Source organism: Micromesistius poutassou (assembly GCF_964030765.1).
Source record: "Micromesistius poutassou genome assembly, chromosome: 8".
Classification (NCBI taxonomy): Eukaryota; Metazoa; Chordata; class Actinopteri; order Gadiformes; family Gadidae; genus Micromesistius; species Micromesistius poutassou.
The window spans coordinates 9,926,328-9,947,546 of record NC_140278.1 but is presented as its reverse complement, the minus strand read 5'-3'; the positions used below and the strand labels follow the sequence as shown (position 1 = coordinate 9,947,546).

Sequence of the window (21,219 nt, the reverse complement as noted above, 5' to 3'; positions counted from 1 at the left end):
AGCACATTTTCCAAGCCCAAAGTAACAGAGAGCTTGTCTATCATTAAGGATAATTCTGTTTTCATTTACAAAAGCAAACTACCTTTTCCAGTATCCGGTGAAAGTAAGACGACTGAATAATTCTAGCAACACCCCCTCAATTCAAAAGTAATTGTAGAACAGCTTAAAGTTTATTAAGAATGCTTAATGTTAGAAATATTGTGTAACAGTTTTCCAAAATGAATGAACTTTCGAAACCTTTACAAGGAAGTCTTGGAGTACTACTCCTCGCACAAGCCCATCATATATTAATCCCCAGTTTGATCTCCTTCAGACCAAACATTATTGGAAGCACTATATATAAATATATTTGAATAATACAATTCATCACATTTTTCCAGTGTGGAAAATAAACAAGAAAATCCAAAGACACGGAGGGTGGGTGTGCAGGTCTTTAAGTGCGTGTGTTTGTGTCTTTCTTCTGTCTGCCTCGTGTCAGCCCTTCCAATCCCAGGGGATACACAGGTCTCCGTCCTGCATGACAGAGTAGAAGTGCGAGACGCAGACCACCAGCCCCTGCGTCAGGGGCAGCCGCTGCTCCAGGAGCCGTCGGCAGCAGGTGAGCATCTGGCTGGAGCTCACACTGGGGTCCTTTGAGAGGCCCCTCAGGGACAGGCCCTGGAGACACTCTTCAACGGCCGCGTCCTCCTCCCTTTGTAGCCTGGCCACACATGAACCGACAGACAAGAGACACAAACAAAACAGACACACACAAACACACAACAGGCAAACATCAACAGACATACAGACAGAAACACAGATGGTGATGAGGTGGGAGCCAGTGTGTGGACAAAACGGAGGCAATCGGGATTCCTGACAACAGGAACATTTGACACCTCAGGACTCTCACTATCAGAAGTAGATTGTTGTTACTGACGGACATAGAACGAATGCATTGTGCTCACTGTATCTTGCGTTGGATGCGCTCTCGTGCCTCCGGTGCGTGTCGCGTTAGGAAGACCTGCAGCTTTGGAGGGTCACAGTTTGTGGGGAGGATGAAGTGGCCCATCTCATGGAGACTAGGTGTGCACCGGTCACTGCAATTATTCAATCAGTACAAAACTAAATTAGTACTAGTCGGCACAATGCAGTTTAGGATGAAATCTGAAGTGCAATAGGGCATAAATAAAATTAGGGTAGGCAGTATATTAAACAGTATATACTGTAAATATTCAATAAACAAGTGCAATACAAGACAAAAGTACAAGACAGCAGTGCTGCAAAACAAATCAGTTGGTAAATGTCCAGGGATACGTATCAGACCAAAGAACTTTGGTGGACATTTGGAATAGTCCATGTTTACATGAAATATTCCATGTTCATTGGAATAGTTCATGTTTATTGGAATAGCTCATGTTTATTGGAATAGTCCATGTTCATTGGAATAGTCCGTTTTCATTGGAATAGCTCATGTTTATTGGAATAGTCCATGTGTAAACCCTACTTCTCCAACGTCATGCTGAGGCCCTGGAGACTGCGGGGGTGCAGGCGGAGGCGGTGGGACACGAGGCTCTTGTGGAAGGTGCTGAGGGCTTGGTAGTGCGTGTGGATGGGCTGCACGGGCCCCACCCTCTCCACGTGGATGATCTGGGAGCCCCCCAGCAGCAGGCTGATCCTCTCCTTCAGCTCCTCGGACTGCTGCTGCAGGCTGCGGTAGCTGGCCAGCCTCTCCATGAGCTGGGGAGGCACACCAAGACAAGTGGATGCACAGACAACACAACGATGCCTAGAAATATATTGGGTCAAATATTAAGAAAATGTGTTGTTAAGGTCATACAAATAATTTGAATAAGAATATATTTTGTTCTGTTCATTTATTTTTTATATGATGAGATTAATAATTTGAAATAGTGATGCAGGTTTTTATTTTGTCATTGTATTGCAGATTGTTTTTGTAAAATAGCGATGAATTAAATAGCGTCAGTGGTCTAACGCTGGTTTTTATCTGTTGGTTAATCTTAATGCCCCGTTACTTTGATCCACTGCTGGTGGACGTCCATCGATCCCAGCATGACGTGTCCTGAAGCGTTCATTCCCGATTGGTCAGTGAATACAATGGTGTGTCCTGTAAAGACAATTTGAAATGAGAAAGATCACTTTGATGTGAGCTAATTTATCTACCAAGTGAACCAAAGGCACCCATTTCATGCTGCCGGTGCTGGATGCTTGATTCGTGAAACGCCTTCACTCCAAAGGGAGGTTCTAGGGTCGTTTTGTACCCTGCAGGCAGTGCAAGGCTTCAGGGTTCTGCTGAGATAGACGACTGAGACTCTGGAGCTGACAGCATCTGTGGGTGATTCCCCAGCTGCGCTGCCACCTACAGAATAGGAGTGGAGTTGTCGTCTTTCTTCCACAGTATTTCAATATTTAACTATTTTTTTATTTTATGTATGTATTTATATGTCTTCCCTGCTATGTTTACAATTTCAGGCATTTCATGCTCATGCACAATGACTAAAGGAGGAGAGAGGAAAGAGGTAAATTCTAAGTCCTCAAAACAATAATTACCGAATGTCAGCCAGGGAAAACTTGTGGCACAGTTCTATCTTCAGCCTGTTGAGCTCATTCCTTCGAGGTAGACTAGCAACATGCTTCTTGGTTGCTTCTGGCTCATTTTTTCTCAACCACAAGCTGGAAAATAGAGGAAAATCACAGTGAGTTTTGCGACATGAAATAGCAGGCCCACAACAAATAAAAGGCATATTTTGTAGGATCAGAATAACCATTACACAACCTGGTTGCAAACTCAATAGCAAACAACTCCCTAGACTATTACAATGTCGCCTGTAGAGCAATCAGAACAAATTGGAGAATCACAGAGATACACTTGAGCAGTTCAAAGACAAAAGGCTGTTCCACGTCCTTGGCATAGTGACATGGATGGCGATGCAACTTACCTGAGTGTAGGCTCCACTCGCTTGGCCTGCTCCAGCTCCTGTTCAGGGTCCCTGTAGCCAGTGAATGTGTAGTAGGTCTTGTCCCACTTGATTGGTCTGTCGAATGGTGTCCCAGCCTCTGGTGGTCTCTTTGGCTTCTCCGAGCTGGCTTTGATCCCCTTCATGTGCTCCACGGACAGACTGCACGACTTGAGGATGTCGGTCACTGTGCTCAACACATCCTTGGTTTGCAGGGTGAAGCTAACCGTGCGGAATCCTAGGACACAGACCTGGAGCTTAGACACAAAACTGATGAGGCATTACTTTGGCTTCTAGCTGCTTTTTGAACAACCCAAAAGTGTCCCAACCCCCTCGTCTACCTCCCTCCCCTCCTCTGCTGTGATTGACAGGCAAGATGGATTGCCTGAACCAATCAGAGAAGAATACCAACAATCGAAATGGTCTGATACAGGGGCAGGCGCAGTCAACTTGAATATAGCGCTATTGCGCTTATATATCAGAATGCATCATGGGATTTTTTTTTGCTGATACTGGAGAGTAGTTGTAGTACTTGACTACTTTAGGAGTTTGAAACACAAATCTCTCCCCATAATGACAAATGATTTCACGATTCATTTCACGAAGACGAAAAGGGCTATGCCCTTTCTAACAAATTCAACTAAAATAAAAGCTCTTTAATCTTACATAGCACCTTTAATAATCCTTAGTATACGCCAACCTACCAGGGGGGAGAATGTCTTGCTGATTGTCACCGTTATCTTGTGTTCCCCTAACGTAAAAGGTGAGCTGCGTTGGCGGGGTTGATTTCCTCCCAGGCTTCTGAAGGTTCTCCAAATAGCCATTCAACCTCTTCAACGAATTTTCATTAACTTCCTGTTAAACACACGGTGCATTTTGATATTAATGACTTTCCCAACACTTGGTCCTGCTTTATATTTCCGGCATAGGTTGTTAACTCACCCGCTCCCTTGGGTACTGGCCAAAGAAGTCGGGATGGACCGCAAAGTAAAACGGTCTAAGGGCGTTGATTGCATCAGCTCCAGACAAGGCTCTCTGCAGCACAAAGTGTGTGGCAATGCGCTTGCTCTCCACTCTGAAAGAGAAGATAAATAAAGATACACAGGTCTCAATGAGAATGTTTTCTTATTGTTGTGACTGAAAGTGTATAGGTAGACTTTCCCATCTGGGAAAGTTTTCCCATCTGGGATCAATAAAGTACATCTTATCTTATTCCTGTGGATAAACCTTTAACGGAGGATACAATCTCTATGGCAAACAGCAGTGATCACAACACTGATACGACCTCATTGAAGCACAGCGCAGCAGGGAGCTTAAGGACATGGCTGGCGCAGTTTATCGGCCATTCAACATCCACAGCAGTCGCATAATTTGTCCCCCTGTCACAAAAAAGAAGTCAAATAAGGGGTTGGTATTTTTTGGAGATAGCAGCAATTCAATCAGACGTCCCTATTTTGTGACGTTTATTTTGGTCACTTTAAAAACGACCTATAAAGGTTGTTAATAGGTAAATGTCACGTTTTAACAAACATAACCAATTATGTTGACCTGGCTTACTGTTTCATATGTCAATTACCTTACATCTCTGTTTAACTCCCTGTATAAGAAACAGTCGTACACGCCAGGAAAACCTGTGGAAAACTGTCATGCACGTATAAGGACATTACGTAATGGTTACTCCACTACACAATTGCATGCATGTATGGTAACCAGTGAGGCTAGGGGTTCAACTAACGTGAACCATAACCATGTTAACCTTGAAGCTAAACCACAACAAGGAAACCTTGACATGGCTAACTAGCTATGCTCATATAGGACTGAATGAATAAGCCGTTTAGTCTCGGTTAGCAGCATATAAGGGGGAGGTTAACCAACGGTTACTAGGTGTTATACCCCAAAACAAACTCAATATGGTTCTTGTTATTTACCTTCTCTGTAATCACTTGATTGTTTCCTTTGTTTTTGTAGCCCCACTGTTTACAAAGATTACTGTAGTTGGGAAATGCAACCTTGCTGGCATCTAGCGGCTCATACTTTGTACTACATAGTCACATTGCAGTATACAGTATACAGTACCTAATACTACATATTAGTATATAGTAGGCCTATGTAGCTTATTGTATAATTATCATACATTGTCAGACTACAGTGCTTGAATGTAGTATAGGCATAATCCATACTTTTTGCTTCTCTTGTTCATGTAACCTTGTAAGAATTAATCGAAAAATAATGGGTGACTGAATCTGCATATCACATTGCATTATTTATAATGTATTTTTTATTTAGTTGACAAGGATATGCAGACTTAGATTAATAGAGGAGACAAGATGATAAATATGCACACCACTATTTAGCCAGCTGTATCAGAGTCACTATGGACATTGTTTTTTTCACTGGAGAATCTGACAACAAACTAGAAAGAGAAACAATAGTAACCATGAATAATGCGTTGTCTTTAATAAGGCAAAACTATACTTATGAATGCAACAGAATGCATTTATTTGAAGGATGATCTGCAATTACCATGCAGGCTGGGGTCCATATTATAGTTTTAACACGCACAAGGGACTTGCTTCGTTCCTTAAGATTCAACAAGATGCCATGTTACAACAATTTCCAAAAGTTAAGCTGTGATCACACCTGTACTTTGGGCTGTATTCTACTACTATATTATTGTATTCTGTGTTTATCGTCTGTGCCTTTCAACATGCTCTATATGCCTGCAAAGATACATTAAATAAATACACTATGCACCTTAGAGGCTGTGTAAAGTGGGCGGCTTTAGAATGACCGCAGAGACAATTCTAGAAATGGGAGGCAGATTTGGTAGGAAACTTACGAGAGGTTTGTGATATCTAAGGAAGCTTTTTTTTTTCTCATCTGCAAAAACACATATTCTCTTCCTAAATTTAATGACCCACTGAAAAAATGCAGATGAGGACCTACATGTATATTTCCAACCATCTATAATTATGACTGTGATGAATTAGACATTAGTACAGCAAAAGTAAAATGTGTACTTGTTGCGTGGCTATAATTGATCACCTTCTGACTTGTCAGACTACTTAATCAATTAAGAATATCCATTAATCAATCTTTACTCTGTGGAAAAGAGAACATTTGATGTCAAATGCAAGGCAATTAATTATGAGCTGGTCATTCGAGTCATTACACATACATGTCTTGGTGCCTCGCTGGCAAGAAGAGAGCACAAATAATGATATCTATTTTTGATTAAAGATCAGTAGGCCTACACAATATTGTTTAAACATAAATGGTTATGGGGGCTGGCTACCTGTAATATCAGTAACACTATAATGCAAATACAATGGCCTCTTAGAGACACAGCATAATTCTGAACTTTATGCAATTCCTTCTGCCCACATTTGACAAAACTGCAGAGCAAGTCCATCGGTCTCGATATCAAAAATAGAAGGGCGAGAGAATCAGCTGAAAGGAGGTAAATCCGTCTAGGGCCGCCCTCTGGTGACGCGCAGGCCACGCTACGGTACGCCATTTGTGACTAGCAGCAAAAAGCGCGGACACTGGAATTGTGGTCGTATTAACTGGTATGTAATTTTTATTGTACATGTATTGCAATACTACGCGTCATATAATTGTACTAGGAATATCGTCGATTTGGTGGTTAATTTAAAATTCCTGTTTAAGTCTATTTTAGACATTGTTTCAAAGGTCGATGTTAGCCTCCTTTTTGGGCCTCTGTGCTGCCGTCGTTTTCCAAGCCTAGGCGCTCGTTTGACCCGCCTTAGACGTCTTTTGATTGGACAATGTAACCGAGTTCGTTATTTAACTGGACGTTGCGTGTGTCACTCAATACCAAAGGCAACAACATGCTGCTAGCTAGCAGCTAGATGCTTAGCGCGTAACAAGCGGTAGAACTTCGCTAAGTGTGTCATTCCTATTTAAAATACGATACAGTGCTTTGTCGATATCGGTATCATGAGGGAGCATAGCTGCACGAGAGCCACGAGATACTACATTATGACCAATAGAAACAGCCGATAGATAACTTTTGAAAGGGTTCAGCTAGGTGGTTGTAAAGCTAACGTTCACTACTATATGAAGGTAGTTCGAGATCTGTTGGCGGCAGTTTGGTTATTATATATCTACCAGATACCTCTGGTAGACCCCCACAGCTTGCATATATAACCTTAATTTGATCTATAAGTAACACCCTCCCACCCCACAGCACCCACACTTTACATAAATAACGTCCATATCATCTGTATTATTATAAGAAGCGGTGTGACATGGAGGTTTTTACACTGGTCATGCTGTGGCAGGCATCAGCAAGTACACCATACCAAGTATGAAATTGTGTCTTTTACAAAGTGGGAAAACACAATATCGCTAGATGATTCAATACAGTGAAATTAATCTCAACTGTCTCACCAAGGGACCCAATACACAACTAAATTATTGAAGATTTATTCATAAAATTGTTTTAAGATCATACGATTATTGTAATTTATATAATATATTAATAGATTTATGTGCGGCAAACAAGGTGCATTACAGATGCATGCAAGGGAACCAGCATAAACATGCATGGATACAAAAAAAACGAACAAACAAACCTGTGAGAGAACAAAACATTTTTGTTAAAACACATTTTTTAGAGCCCGACACTAAAACTGTTTATCACAATACAAACAAACTACAAGCTGCATCAATTACTGCAGAGTCGCTGAGGGTGAACAGTTGTCCCCCCAAAACACTAGATGGCGACAGGTACCATTTTTTTGGGCCTTCGGTTTAATTGTTATTGCTAGAAAACCAACATTATTGTATTTTTCCGTATTTATTCATATCTTGGCCCATATGATGTCAATAAAGACAACATTTTCTCTATTGGTTTTTATTTTCTTTCTTCCAGGAGTTGTCAACTCATTGAGGAAAACAAACAGTGTTCCTTCTATATTCCGGCAAGCCATGACATGGATGCCTTATTGACGTTGGACAAAGCGGTTTCTAAGGAACAGTGTGATCAAGATGAGTCCGGAGGGAAGTGTCATACAGCCAACAAAGGGGGGATAAAGTTAAGCGAAACCACCTCGGCCACCGTATTTGCAGGGGCTGATGAAGTGGAGGAGGAGGAGGAGGTGGATGAGGAAAAGTTGGCAGACAAGGTGAAGCCAGACCAAACATCCTCAGAAGGTAATGACCTCTGTTCCATCTGTGGCTTCCTGGCCAAATGCCCAAGAGCCTTAAAGATCCACTCAACAAGGAAACATGGGAAGAGAGCTAGAAGGCGAACCAAGTCAGACCAAGATGGTGAGGCTGCAGCTACAGTTCCCCAGGAGTCTGCTCCGGAGGAAGAAAACTCTAAAGAGTCCGACCAAACCCAGGAATCAGATCCAAACTCAGCTGATGAAGTGAAGTCTGTAGCCAAAGACCATGGGATATATGCAAGGGGCTCTGTTAAGACAGAGAAGGTAGTGGCCGTAGAGCCAGCCACTGAGGACGCTGAGAGCCTCACAAAGGAGCGAAGACTGAGCAAGAGGACCCCAAAGCCCAAGGTTATTCACTCTTGCAACTATTGTGGGCAAGAGTTCTGGGATAAATCTCTCCTTGAGGTGCATGTTAAGAGAACACATGCCAAAGACACGCCGTACACATGTAAGTATACATGGGCTACAGACGCAACACTCAACACAACATTATTTGACAGACACGGTCTTCTCAAAGATAAACAACAGAAAGAAGATACTCGTCAAGCAAGTTTAATAATCCAATACATTCAGAGAACTGCGCATTTTTGCAGAAAAACTAATAAAACAATTACAATTTAACAGTGTTGTCATTGTTCTAATGGCCAAGAGAAACACTGTCTCAAAGGTATACAAGGCACTTATAAAGTTGTTATCTTAAGAGCCTGAATTAATACAAAATAAAGTTTTGAAATCCATATTCCTTTCCATATTCCTATTTGTCCCCTCCCTGTTAATATGCATAGAACCTGTTGTGCTTATGTTGCTAGCAATAACCAACTAGAGCAGTATCAATACATAAATGCACAAGTTAATTCATTATTTATTTAATATTTTGGAAAATATACACAAATATAAAATAATATTGTTTTTATGTTTTAAGTTTTGTATTTCAATGCATCATTAGTGAAAAGAGAATCATGAACAGACTGCTCCTCTTTTCAGTTGATGCGGAGGAGAACATGGAGGAGGAAGAGGAGGAAGAGGAGGATGAGGAGGAGGAGGTGACGGCGACAGCAGCAACGGAGACTGTGGCCGGCACCCTGACAGATGTGTCGGCGCGTGCTGCACCCAAGCGCATGCTTAGCAGGTTCCAGTTGAAGTGCGGCAGCTGCGAGTTCAGGGTCAGCACCCCTGCCTTGCTGGAGAGCCACGCTCGAGTCAAGCACCCCAGTACGGAATGGTTCTGCTGCAAACTGTGCCACTATTTCACGGCCTCTGCCGAATGGATGACCGCCCACCTCTCCTCCGAAGGCCACAAGCAGCACCAGGAAGGGGAGGCCACCAAGACCTTTGAAGACTGTGTGGAGAAGGTGAGCCGAGACATCACTGCGGATGGTGCCCTGGTTAATGAGGGGGCTAAGGGGAGCGATGGAGAGGGGCTTCCGCTGTCCGAAGGCCACCGGCAGGCTGAGGAAGCAGTGGAGGCTGCTAGAGTGGAGTTGGCCGAGGGGGAGAAACTGGATGAGCCGCAACCAGCCAAGAAGAAAAGGGGCAGGCCCAAGCAGACGTCAACCACCACCTGCGGGTACTGCGGTCTAGTCGTGTCCAATGCTACCAACCTGAATGTACATGTACGCCGCAAACATAGCAAGGAGTATGGCTACAATTGCACACTCTGCAACTACAGCTGCGTTACCAAAGGAGACATGGACCGCCACTGTATTACCAAAAAGCATGTTCGTCGTGTGCAGGAGTCTGCAGGGAAGAAACAAGAGCAGAATCCCATAGAGGTCTCCGATCAGATAGCTGAAGAGAGTTCTCAGGATTCAGATGGCGAGCCTGGACCAGACAGTGCTGGCTCTGATGAAAACGACAAAGAAGACCATGAACATTCGGACGCCAGCCAGAAGAAGAGTAAATATGACTCTGTTAACGCCTGCAGCCATTGTGATTTTGTTGCCCATTCGATCCCTTCCCTTCATAGCCATGTAAAGAGGAAGCACACCAAGGACTTTGAGTTTGTTTGTCTAGCATGCAGCTATTATGCGGTAACAAGCAGGGAGATGTCTCGCCACTCCACCACTGACAAACACAAGCAGAAGAGCCAGAAATACCAGGAGTCTCAGAAGAGTGCTGATCAAAGCACACTTCAGCTTCCACTGGAAGAGGAAATGATGCAAGATGGCGAAGCAGATGCAGACACTTCCGTTGATCCTGTTTGTCCAGGAACGGCCACAGAAAAGCCTGATGAGAACTCTATGGAGACACCTAAAATGGCAGGTGATGAGCCCCAAACCCAAACCGAGCTGAACCAGAATGAACCTGGATGCGAGGAACACGCTCCATCTGGTGATGAATCTTTGCCAGGCGACCAGACAATATCTTCTGTCTCCATGGAGACTCCTGCAGAGCTGCCACATGTCACTCATCCACCCAAAGAGGAGAACCCCCCGGAGGCAGCAGAGAACATGGAGGCCGCCCCCATCGACTATGAAGAGGAGATGGCAGACGCTAAAGTAGACGAGCCCGTCCCAGACACGCAGATGTCCAAGGCGCCTCCGTTCGACGCCTGCATCTTCTCCATCAAGGCGCTAATGGAGCAAGAGAAGGCCCAGGAAGAGGGCACGGCTCCAGAGGGAGAGGCCGCCGTCGTCAGTCCGACCCGGGTGTCTTCGGTGCTCCCGACCCTCCCCCCCGCCCGGACCAGCCCGCATGTCAAGAAGATCCGCCCGCGTCTCCGGGTGAAATGCGAGGGCCGGGGCGCACGCATCCGCTGCGACGACTGCGGCTTCATGGCGGACGGCCTCAGCGGCCTCAACGTGCACATCTCCATGAAGCACCCCACCAAGGAGAAGCACTTCCACTGCATGGTGTGCGGCAAGTCCTTCTACACGGAGAGCAACCTGCACCAGCACCTGACCAGCGCCGCCCACCTGCGCAACGAGCAGAACAGCGTGGAGGAGCTGCCCGAGGGCGGGGCCACCTTCAAGTGCGTCAAGTGCACAGAGCGCTTCGAGACGGAGCAGGACCTGTTCGTGCACATCAAAGAGAAGCACGAGGAGCTGCTACGCGAGGTCAACAAGTACGTGCTGGAGGACACGGAGCAGATCAACCGCGAGCGCGAGGAGAACCAAGGCAGCGTGTGCAAATTCTGTGGCAAGGTGTGCAAGAGCAGCAACTCCATGGCCTTCCTCGCCCACGTGCGCACGCATACCGGTATGTACCACTGTCCATATCCCTTTGTCTCTCTCTCGCTCTCCATTGTTTGTCATTGTCCCTCCCACGGCCATATATCCCATCACACTGAGAACTTCCACAGGTTAGACTAGTGTTTTTTTGCATTAGGCCTTTTTGTAATCAAGTGGATAGAGGTTGTCTACATTTGTGGCAGTGCAGGCTAATGTTTAGGCCCCTATCTAGTCCAGTCAGGTAATGGCTGTTTCGGTAGAGGTGAAGGTAAAGACTGATTGAGCTGCAGACCAGCAAGAGAGACTCTAATGGACCGCAGATTGGGATTCCCTGTGCAACGCCTGGTCAAAGACATGGGAGACTCATAATTGATGTGTCCATTACCGAGACTCAGTTGTAATTATAGTCAATAAGTCTCTGTAAATGTGTTAAAGCTTAGGCTAAAAGCATTGCAGGTCCGAGGGAGGCTGGGCTAATAATTTAAAATAATCAATGCAGACGTATTCAAAGCCCTTAATTTCCCTTGTGTCTGTACGTCCATGCTCGTCTATACGTACGTGTGCATGCTTGTATGTGAAGTCGAGCGTGTGTGTGTCAGCCTTCATGGCTATCTGATTATCCCCTATCCATTAAGATTTATCTTGTCATTTATAATGCAAAGCAGGGCAATGCTGGTCAGGGCTGAGGCCTGGGAACGTCCAGCGAGTTAGGAGGAGAGGGAGCTCCATTACTCTTCCCTGACCGTGTGTATTAATTGCTTTTAAAATCAACTTAATGCAGGAAGCAAATGTGAGGGCGCCATCAATAAATGCCCTTCCCTACTTCCCTTCAGTTCCGTCCGCTTTTCAGCTCAAACTTTAATGGGACCTTAATTTCTAAGTCTGCGGCTCTGCATGCTTTGCGTCTACAGGCTTGTGAAATGACCCCCTGCTAGCCTGCTGATATGAGTCTAAATGTGATGGGAAGGCTAATTGAAAAAGGGTTCGAGGTCCAGAGTCAACCAGCGGCCATTGGTACAGGAGTCACAGTGCTGTGAAACACTGCCTCATCTCCATTGTTATTGCCCAGTGGATTGCACAGTGCATTTGAATAGGCTGTTTTCATGATGTGCATTCATGTTTCCCAAAATAAATGAACACTTGGGCTTAAATTTCAAAGTGGTTCAGGCCTAAAGTGTACTGCAATTGGGGAAAAAAAGGACAACCAATACATTCACTTGGATCGTTACTTACCCGTATGAAGTAACAAGATACGCTAATGAAAATGAGCACAGCAAAGAAAAGCGTGGGTACTCAAAGTAATCATAATCATTAGGTCTCCTTTTTGTTCACCTCTGGCAATTCCTCTTGTCTAGCCCTCACACCCATAGCATGGTCAAGTCCTTAGAAGAGACGCCGAAGCAAAAAAGAGCATAACTTTTATCTCTCTTAATAGGCTTGAATCTTTATGATTTATATGACGTTCCTTATCTCTATTTAGAGCGCCCCGTCTGTGTGTCGTCACGCCTCTTACTCTGAGCCATTATTCCTGGAGTTTTAGCACACCCGGGAGCCACTGCTACTTAAGAAAATGAAAGCGTTGACACAAGACCTAAAAACAGATGGATTTAAAGCAAAGTCAAGGACACATCCTGGGGTTTTTACACTGAATTATGTCCTGTTTTTGAGTTTCACTTTCTGTTTTATGGAAGTGAGTTATGTTGTTGTGTGTGCGTATATTCCACTCTTCCTTCCATTTGCCCCGGCATGTAGTGCGGCCGCCGGCACGATGGCTCTTTCATTTTGACAACATGTGCCAGTTATTATTGTTGCTAAGTTGTCTCATTATGTTGAATAATTCTCAATTTCTGAACGGAACAAGCTATTTATCCAGCGTTGCTGTTTGTGGGGCCGCGGAGCAAGACTGTAGGGGTCTGCGAGCCGGGAGCCAGTCCAGCTCCTTTTAATTAAGACCTACGTCCCATTCACTTGATTAATCAGGGAAATCAGGGGATGGTAGTGGGAGGCTGCACACAGATTTGTCACTTTGTCCCTTTTAGGGACCACCCCCCGCCCATCCCCACAACGCGGGCCTACACACATTTTACCAATGAGAGCGCGGCTGGACTTTGCATTTTGAGGTAAATTGGTCACTTTTTCACCGGAGCACGCTGTCTGACCTCAGGCTGAGCTCGGGGAGTTGAAGATTAATAGGCACGCACGCGCACACACACACACACACACACACACACACACACACACACACACACACACACACACACACACACACACACACACACACACACACACACACACACACACACACACACACACACACACACACACGCGCACACACTCGGCGTGTGTGCACAATCACGTGCGGAAGCCCATGTGTGTTACAGGAATAAGTGAGATGTTCACGTATGTTAGTGTCATCGCGGCCTGGCTTAAAAGTATACCGCGCCGCATGACGCTACGAATAATGGAACACATCCCGTCTTAGGTCTGCTCGCTAATGTGCGTATGCATATGCACTCTCAATGATATCGTTTGTGTTAAGCAGTTTATCTGTATTACACTTGAAAGCCGATATGCCACAAATGGAGCAATGTCGACTCTGTGCAGGGCTTTTTGACATCAGCAAGGGGAAGGTGGGCTTTTGGGGGGAGGAGGGGGAGGAGGAGGGTGAGGAGGTGCACCGAAGTGGATTGAAACATTGCAGGAGCGCCTCCCTGCTCTCAGGAAATGAATTAGTCATCCCCACACCGTCTCAAGCAGGCTGCGAGAGGGCCCACATCGCCCCTGTGTGGATGGCAATATTAATTTAACATGACACCGCATTGATGGTCAATTTCGGTTTCACGGAGGCTGTTTAAGTGGAGTGGTGGAGTATTAATGTGATACGATGTGTGAACTGAGCGATGTAACGTCTCTCTCTCTCTCTCGCTCTCCCCCTCTCCCCCCCTTTCTCCGCCCGCATCTTGCACTCAGCCCAGGCGCCATCTGGGCGATTCAGCTCGTCTCTCTCTGCTCCCCTCGGCCCTCCATTGTGTTTTGTTTAGTTGGTCATGTTTCTAAGTAGGAGGACGTTTGTTTGCATTTTGTCTGCTTGTTTGTTTGCGCAGCAGGTGCATGTTGAGACACAGGAGTGCGTGTGTGTTTGGAGGTGCGCCTGTGTGGATGATGGTGTTTTATCATCGTGTCTTTACATGGACTTTAGCTTCATCCTCGCCCATGTGAAAGCCCTGTGTGTGCTGGTTGAGGCATAACATAACACAGGGACATTTGTAATCAAGACATTTCTTATTTGCTCTTGCTGGTTCCCCCCCCTCTCCTTGCTGCCTGTTTATGGGCCTTGTTAGCACAGGCTTGCCTTTCAATCTTCGTTACTGGCTCCAAATTCGATGTGTCGTATTTCCAGCTCACAGCAAGTGAACCGTGTATGAACGAATTAGTAATCTACACAAAGTGCTTAATCAAATCAGCGGCTGCCCCTGGAATTAATATTGTGGCGTCTGGGGATGTTCGCTGGGAGATAGCAGGGCTGCTGACTCCGAAAGATGCAAATGTGTGTACATCATACTCAAGTGTGTGTGTGTGTGTGTGTGTGTGTGTGTGTGTGTGTGTGTGTGTGTGTGTGTGTGTGTGTGTGTGTGTGTGAATATCTACATCCGGTTCCCTTTTCAAATTTGAATCAGTGTTCCGGAAACTGCCAACTAACAGTTGTAAAAGTGAAACTCTGTAAAAGTGAAAACAAGCTGAATGCTGCTCCGTCTCTGCACTTGGAGGACATTGCTTGGAAACACAACCCAGCGAATGGTCTCTTTAGACCCCCCTGCTGGAACCGGTGGTGTGGTGCATGCTGCCATGCTGGCCCACCTATTAATACCGAGGTCCCAGTCACCCGGAGACAGAGGGTAAAGTGCCCACGGCAGCCCTCCCTCCCTCCCTGCTCTGCTCTTAAGTGACGGATGGCGGACAGGGGCTGTGGCACTCTCTCAAATGCTGCCCCACCCTCCGGATTTATTAATGACAATAATTAGGGAGAAAACCTCCCCGCCAAGCCCGCCAGAGTGATTAGCACTTTAATGATGGAACTGGTTTTGTGTGTGCATGTGTGTGTGTGTGTTGGGGGGGGGGGGGGGGTATAGGCAGCACGTGCAGAATTGATTTACGTATACTGCCTGACCTTTGCAATCCAATTTACGCATCCACAGGCAAAGGAAGAGTAGGTAAGAGATGAGGCGGAGGACAGTGACAAGGATAGATAGTTGGAGAGGATGAGAGAGTGAGAGAGGAAGCCTGGCACCCGGTAGATGACACATAACTTTCATGGAGACCAAACTAAGGGCGCCTGGCTTCAGGAATGAGGTGTTTTAAAGCCTTATGTACACAGGGGAGGAACTCATCGTCGTCACCTCCATGATGTGCTTAAAAAAAGGGACAAATCCATTGCAATGCTGTGTAACACATCAATGAAAAAACGTCCCCTGAGTGTTGTCCTTCTCAAAACCACTGTTACTGTGACCCGGGAAGTTATTTACACTGTTTTTTCTGTTTTCTGCACAGGCTCCAAACCCTTCAAATGTAAGATCTGCAACTTTGCCACCGCCCAGCTGGGGGACGCCAGGAACCACGTGAAGAGACACCTGGGCATGAGGGAGTACAAGTGTGACATGTGCGGGTGAGTCCTAGAGTGGGAGACGGGGCCCGCGGCGCCAGGCTGGGCAGTGGTAATTGATGCTGGGGAAGTGGAGTTATCTATCCGTTTGCAGACAAAGGTCCTTGTGTTAAGTCTCATTCTTCAGAAGAGGTAAACCTCTTAGCCCAGAAGTCAAGAGTGTCTCTCTGCAGTTACCATAGCCCTTAATTGACCGGTTTAAAGGTAGCGCTGGTGTGTTTTGTGTGTGTGTGTGTGTTTTTGGTTCATGTTTCGGATCCCTTTTGCGTTCACTACTTCAACACCTGACTAGCCGTGATTCACTTCGGCCAGGGGCTTTTCTGGGAGTTCAGGGCTTTTCTTCTTTGGTCAAGTTGGAAAGTCATTAACGGTTAGAAAAACTAAAAAGGTAGTATTTCATTATGCTTCATGCCCATTGTATAACTTTATGTATGTTATTTTGGGGCCTGTTCAATACTTGCTTGGCCTATAGTGGAGTAGTCCTAGTTCAACTACGTGTAGACCATATTTAATCTTGCGTCAATACAATAGCAAACCTCTCCACTATCCTGCCGTGTTCAAATGGTTGCATTCAACTGGAAGACTCTGGGGTAATTTATAATGTCCAGCTTTGTGCCAACCTGTTGAATTTTCAACAATCCATTAATTCACTTGTGTATTTGTGTGTGTGTGTGTGTGTGTGTGTGTGGTTATGTGCAACGCTGGTTTTGTAAACACTGGGGGTGGAGGCTGTTGTCGGTGTTGTGTTTTACAAGTCCTCCATCTTGAGACGTTTCCTCCCAAAGTGCTGTCAATAATACGTTTGGGCGTTGACCAAGGTCCTAGCTTTGCAAGCATGTGCAATATACCTTTAAATGGGGCTACTAAATACAGTCCCCGGTTTCACAAATCATGGGGAAATGGAGGAGCCGCGTGCTGCCAGTGCCAGCCGCCGGTGACAAATCATCCCCGTGTGCACTTTCAGTCCTGACTGATCACCTGGTCGACTCCGCCTGTGACTAAAGAGCAGCAAACAAAGAACTCTCCAGAAGGCACCCTCATTAAGGCCAGCGAGCCACACACACACACACACACACATGTGCACGCACGCACGCACATGCACGTGCGCACACACACACGTGCACGCGCACACACACAGTGCAATCCTACTTTAAGGTGTGATTTTTCTTTATGAAATGGAATGATATAGTTTTCTTAATCTAAATCCAAAGCATTTCCTAATGGGCAGCCATGTTTCAGGTATAATGTAATACAATATTTTTGTGTTGATTTTTTTCTTTTTCTTTTTTACTTTGTATGACCTAGAAAAGTGAGATTATAGGGCTATTTAGCTAGGGTTTCTCCAGGGGTTACTAACGGTGGTTTAATATTTTGCTGGGCAAGTAAAAAATGCAAAAAGAAAAAAAGAAAAGCAAGTTGTCTCTAATGGGGTATTCTCTTATTAGCACCATTTGTCATTCCAATTAAGCTGAGGCTCGTTTCATGCAGCACTTTTGTATTGGCTATATTCTTTAATGACAAAACGGGGCATTTTCCAATTTGTTAGTAATTATGTTGTTGACAAGGCAAGCTACGGTGCTCCCATCGACTTTTTATCCTTGTCTATTCATTGCCATCATTGGCATTCGAGTAGGCTAGTATCCTGCCAGCCCCATTCCCCATGGTTTTTGTTAGTTTTGTGTTAATTTTTTTACTAAAACTACACATGTGTATCTTGCATTGTCTCTGTCTCTTTCTCTTTTCTATCTTTCGTCTTCCCCATCTCCCTTTCCCTTGGTCTCTTTCTCTCCGTCTCTATCTTTCTATCTGCCTATGTCTTTAGTTCTCTATTCGTCTTGCTCTCTCTGTCTGTCTGTCTGTCTGTCTGTCTGTGTCTGTCTGTCTGTCTGTCTCCCTCGCTCTGTGGTTCTCTCTCCCTCCCTCCCTCCACTGTTTTGATTGGTGCTCCTCCTCATGAACCGTAAGGCCCTGCGTGGTGACTCTGCGAGTCATTGATGGAGGTGGCGTTTGAACGCACGGCTCCTTAGCTGTCCACCTCACTCACACTCCACCACGGACACCCACAGCCTCTGCTCAGGAGCCAGGGAAGTTGTTGATCCTTAAAGATCATATTGTTGTGGCATTTCATTAAGAAATGCAAATCAAGGCCAGAACAGATTGGAACCTCTGACCGCCGTGCCAATCAAACACAGGAGGTATGTCTGGTGCCTCTCTCTCTCTCTCTCTCTCTCTCTCTCTCTCTCTCTCTCTCTCTCTCTCTCTCTCTCTCTCTCTCTCTCTCTCTCTCTCTCTCTCTCTCTCTCTCTCTCTCTCCGTCCGTCTTGCTCTCCCCCCCTCTCTCGCTCTCTTCCTCCATCTGCATTCATACGTCAGTCTACTCTTTTTTTAAGTAATCTTGCTGTCCTTATTCGGTTATTACCGGAATCCTGGAGGTGCAAAAGCTGCGGGAAAACACAAATTGGCCGCTCGCATGCAAGGGAAAGATTTCTCATATTTAATTGGTCAGAAGAAAGACACGCAGCCATACCGGCTGCACGTGAGGAGGCAGGTTCTTGTCTTCTGCTCCCCAGCTTGTTGGACTTTTCTTTTGCTGCCACAGCGGGGCGAGGGGCCATTTAATGATGCTCCCCTACCCTCCATCATCTCTCCAAGAAAGGACCTGGATTCAACACAAACCCCCACCACCACTCCTCCCCCACCACCAACACAACAGCCAACTTGGCTGCTCTCCCCCCTTTTCCCCAAAGATGCCACTGAAGGCCAGCGCTGTTTGTAGGTGTTAAATAATGCATCGCCAGTCTAAATGCTTTGAGACATTGGTTTAATATCCCGGGCTCAGGCACTGGAAGTATTAACACGGACGCGGATTGTCCTCCTGCGGACACCAGCTTTATAATTATGGGTCATAAGCTGCTGTTCCCACTGTCACTGCAGGAATGTGGTAGCAGCAGGGGGCGGGTGGGGGGTGGAGGAGTGAGTGCTCGGGAACTGTTGCTTTCAGCATAGTTCCGAAAGTTTGTTTCTCCCGGCAGACCAAATGCGTCCTCTTTGCTCTGAGAGATCGCCCCAGTGTCTCCGCGATAGTCTCACTGCTGCACTCCACTTGACTTAGTGTCTGTCTCCGTATATATTGTCACAATGTCACTCACAGTGCTGGGCGTTTTGTGTGTGTGTGTGTGTGTGTGTGTGTGTGTGTGTGTGTGTGTGTGCGTGTGCGTGCGTGCGTGTTTTACGTGCATGATTTTTTTTTGTTGCCGCGATGGGGCTGGCTCATGTCAGGCCCTTTGTGTCCCGGCCTGTCTACCAGGATGTCTGGGCTGCTCCCGGAATAGCACATCAGTTCCGCCCTTTGCGGGGCTCATCCGCTGTAATGTGCCTTAATGCCCGGGGCCCGCGTGCCCGGGCTGCCGAGGCCCCGCCTGTGACAGAGGGAAGGAGCATCTTAGCGGGGCTGCTTATCCAGAGAAAGCCGTCACTTAACGCCACATCCCCCCCCCCCCCAAACACACACACTTCTATTGTCTCCGCACATCCGCGCTCTCCCTCCTTGACGTGATTCTCTATAATCCCCCCAACGGAATCAGCCAAGAACTATTTTTATGTATTTTTTTTTCTTTGGTCCCCCCCCCCCTCCCCTCCTCTCCTTTTCATTTAAACATTAATGTTGCCGATGAGGAGAAGGATCCCTATGTAGATGATTATAATGTCACTACCCTGATCCCCCTCTCGTCCTCCTCCCCCCCGAAATAATTGTACATCATCGCCTCATAACGTGTCGGGGGGGACGTCTGCGGCGTGCAATTAAAACCGCAAGAATATAATGCACCAAATGACTGGCTGTCAGCCCCCGTGAACAACACACGCATGGTGTTTGAGTTACACTTAATCATCACGTGCATTAGCCACTTTGCTAAGATCCCCGGCACGCGTCGAGGGAAAGGGCACAAGACTGCTGGTGCTGTGCCGAGCACGCTGGAGGGGATGGGAGGCGGCGCACGGGGGGGAGATCTTCTCAATACAAGCCCTCCACGGTTCGCTTCTCGGGCCCTTTGCTTTGAAACCCTTTCTGGAGGCTCAGGGTGGAGTTGATGATGGAGATGACTTGGTTCGCGGGTGACTTGTAACATGCGTCGTCATGTGCGTCCAGGCGATCTGGATTCAGCACTGTAAAACGGATGTGGAGCAGACGTAAACAGTATAAACGTTGAACGGCGATGTCAGCAATGTCCCTTCTTCGGCATAACTTAAATGAAGTTGAGGAAGTGCCAGTCATTGCAATCATCCTAATTTCGGACTTTAGGATTGCGCCTTGGCATTTCGTACGATCATTAAGATGTATCGCTTTTCAGATCAGAAGGAACCCGCCACCAAGTAGCAGTGTCAGTTGATGTGCGGCTTTACCAAAATAAACACATTTTGCCCTAATGCCTTTAACTGAATTTAGTGTGCCATTATTGGAAATTAAATAAGTAACGCTTAAAGGTCATTGGGAGAATAATGCAGAAGAGGCTGGTCTGTAAAGGTTAAGTATGTAAGGGACTCGATCCGATCACAGCGAGTGCGGCGCAGCACGTACGACTTGGGAAGCTTTGAGTTCTCTTTTGACTCGGTGTGTAGTGATCACTCTTTATGACCGTGACAGCTTTACAGCCTGTTACCTCCACCTCCTCCTCCACACAGACACCCCCCCCTCCCCCCCCCCACCGCCACCCCCTGCCCCTCATATCACGATAAAGCGAGGCATAATGGATTGGATGTGTTTAGTAGCCTTGGGCTGATGTTGGTCAAATTAATGTTTTTTGCAATGGAAACACAATCACACGCTGATTTAGACTCGCGCACACAAACATACAAAGAAAGGGGAGACTTTTTGGGTTTTTGCTTTTTGTCCTGGCATAACAATCTTTACTTCCATGACATACTTTCTGGTTGTACTCCGGAGTTTAAACAATGTAGGACTTTATAGCCTTCTGTTAATCAAGAAAACAATGAGGCTCAGCAAATATCGTGCAGTCGTTTTTTAAAACAATTTTGCCATCTAATTTACACTTCAAATTAGGATGCAAAAAACACTTCAGGGACAAGAGATCTGTGTATGCCCAGTCACTTTCACTTTAGTGCGTGTTTTTCCAAAAGATTAATTAATTTAATAACATTCTAACTTTTTTTGGAAGTTACAATGGAAGTGGCTCAGCATCCTCCCAGCATCTACTGGGAAGGACAGCGAGCAAGTGAGCCTCTAC

The 21,219-nt window shown here is 46.0% G+C and overlaps 2 protein-coding genes across 2 annotated transcripts; one reads left to right on the top strand and one right to left on the bottom strand.

The window, feature by feature from the left end:
- Positions 1-158: 158 nt before the first annotated feature.
- Positions 159-4,963, bottom strand: tcaim (T cell activation inhibitor, mitochondrial). Its single transcript, XM_084472312.1, has 11 exons — positions 4,883-4,963; positions 4,240-4,333; positions 3,897-4,029; positions 3,659-3,809; positions 2,937-3,192; positions 2,548-2,670; positions 2,259-2,356; positions 2,013-2,104; positions 1,484-1,716; positions 945-1,076; positions 159-700 (listed from the first exon to the last, which is right to left on the bottom strand). Exons 2-11 carry the CDS (start codon positions 4,275-4,277, stop codon positions 475-477), a joined length of 1,482 nt encoding a protein of 493 aa, XP_084328438.1. The 5' UTR covers positions 4,278-4,333; positions 4,883-4,963; the 3' UTR covers positions 159-474.
- A 1,500-nt stretch (positions 4,964-6,463) lies between these two features.
- LOC311351477 (zinc finger protein 407-like) lies at positions 6,464-16,810 on the top strand. Its single transcript, XM_084471625.1, has 4 exons — positions 6,464-6,523; positions 7,852-8,594; positions 9,131-11,344; positions 15,865-16,810. The coding sequence occupies exons 2-4, from the start codon at positions 7,913-7,915 to the stop codon at positions 15,981-15,983; spliced, it is 3,015 nt and encodes a 1,004-aa protein (XP_084327751.1). The 5' UTR covers positions 6,464-6,523; positions 7,852-7,912; the 3' UTR covers positions 15,984-16,810.
- The last annotated feature ends 4,409 nt before the right edge of the window (positions 16,811-21,219 follow it).

Coding starts and splice junctions, on each gene's coding strand:
- tcaim (XM_084472312.1), bottom strand. CDS start 4,277: ATGTCCTTAAGCTCCCTGCTGCGCTGTGCTTCAATGAG. Junction 2,105..2,258: donor AGCCTTGCACTGCCTGCAGG/GTACAAAACGAC, acceptor TTGTCTTTACAG/GACACACCATTGTATTCACT. Junction 701..944: donor CGCATCCAACGCAAGATACA/GTGAGCACAATG, acceptor ATGTGTGGCCAG/GCTACAAAGGGAGGAGGACG.
- LOC311351477 (XM_084471625.1), top strand. CDS start 7,913: ATGGATGCCTTATTGACGTTGGACAAAGCGGTTTCTAAGGAACAGTGT. Junction 8,595..9,130: donor CAAAGACACGCCGTACACAT/GTAAGTATACAT, acceptor TCCTCTTTTCAG/TTGATGCGGAGGAGAACATG. Junction 11,345..15,864: donor CCACGTGCGCACGCATACCG/GTATGTACCACT, acceptor TTTTCTGCACAG/GCTCCAAACCCTTCAAATGT.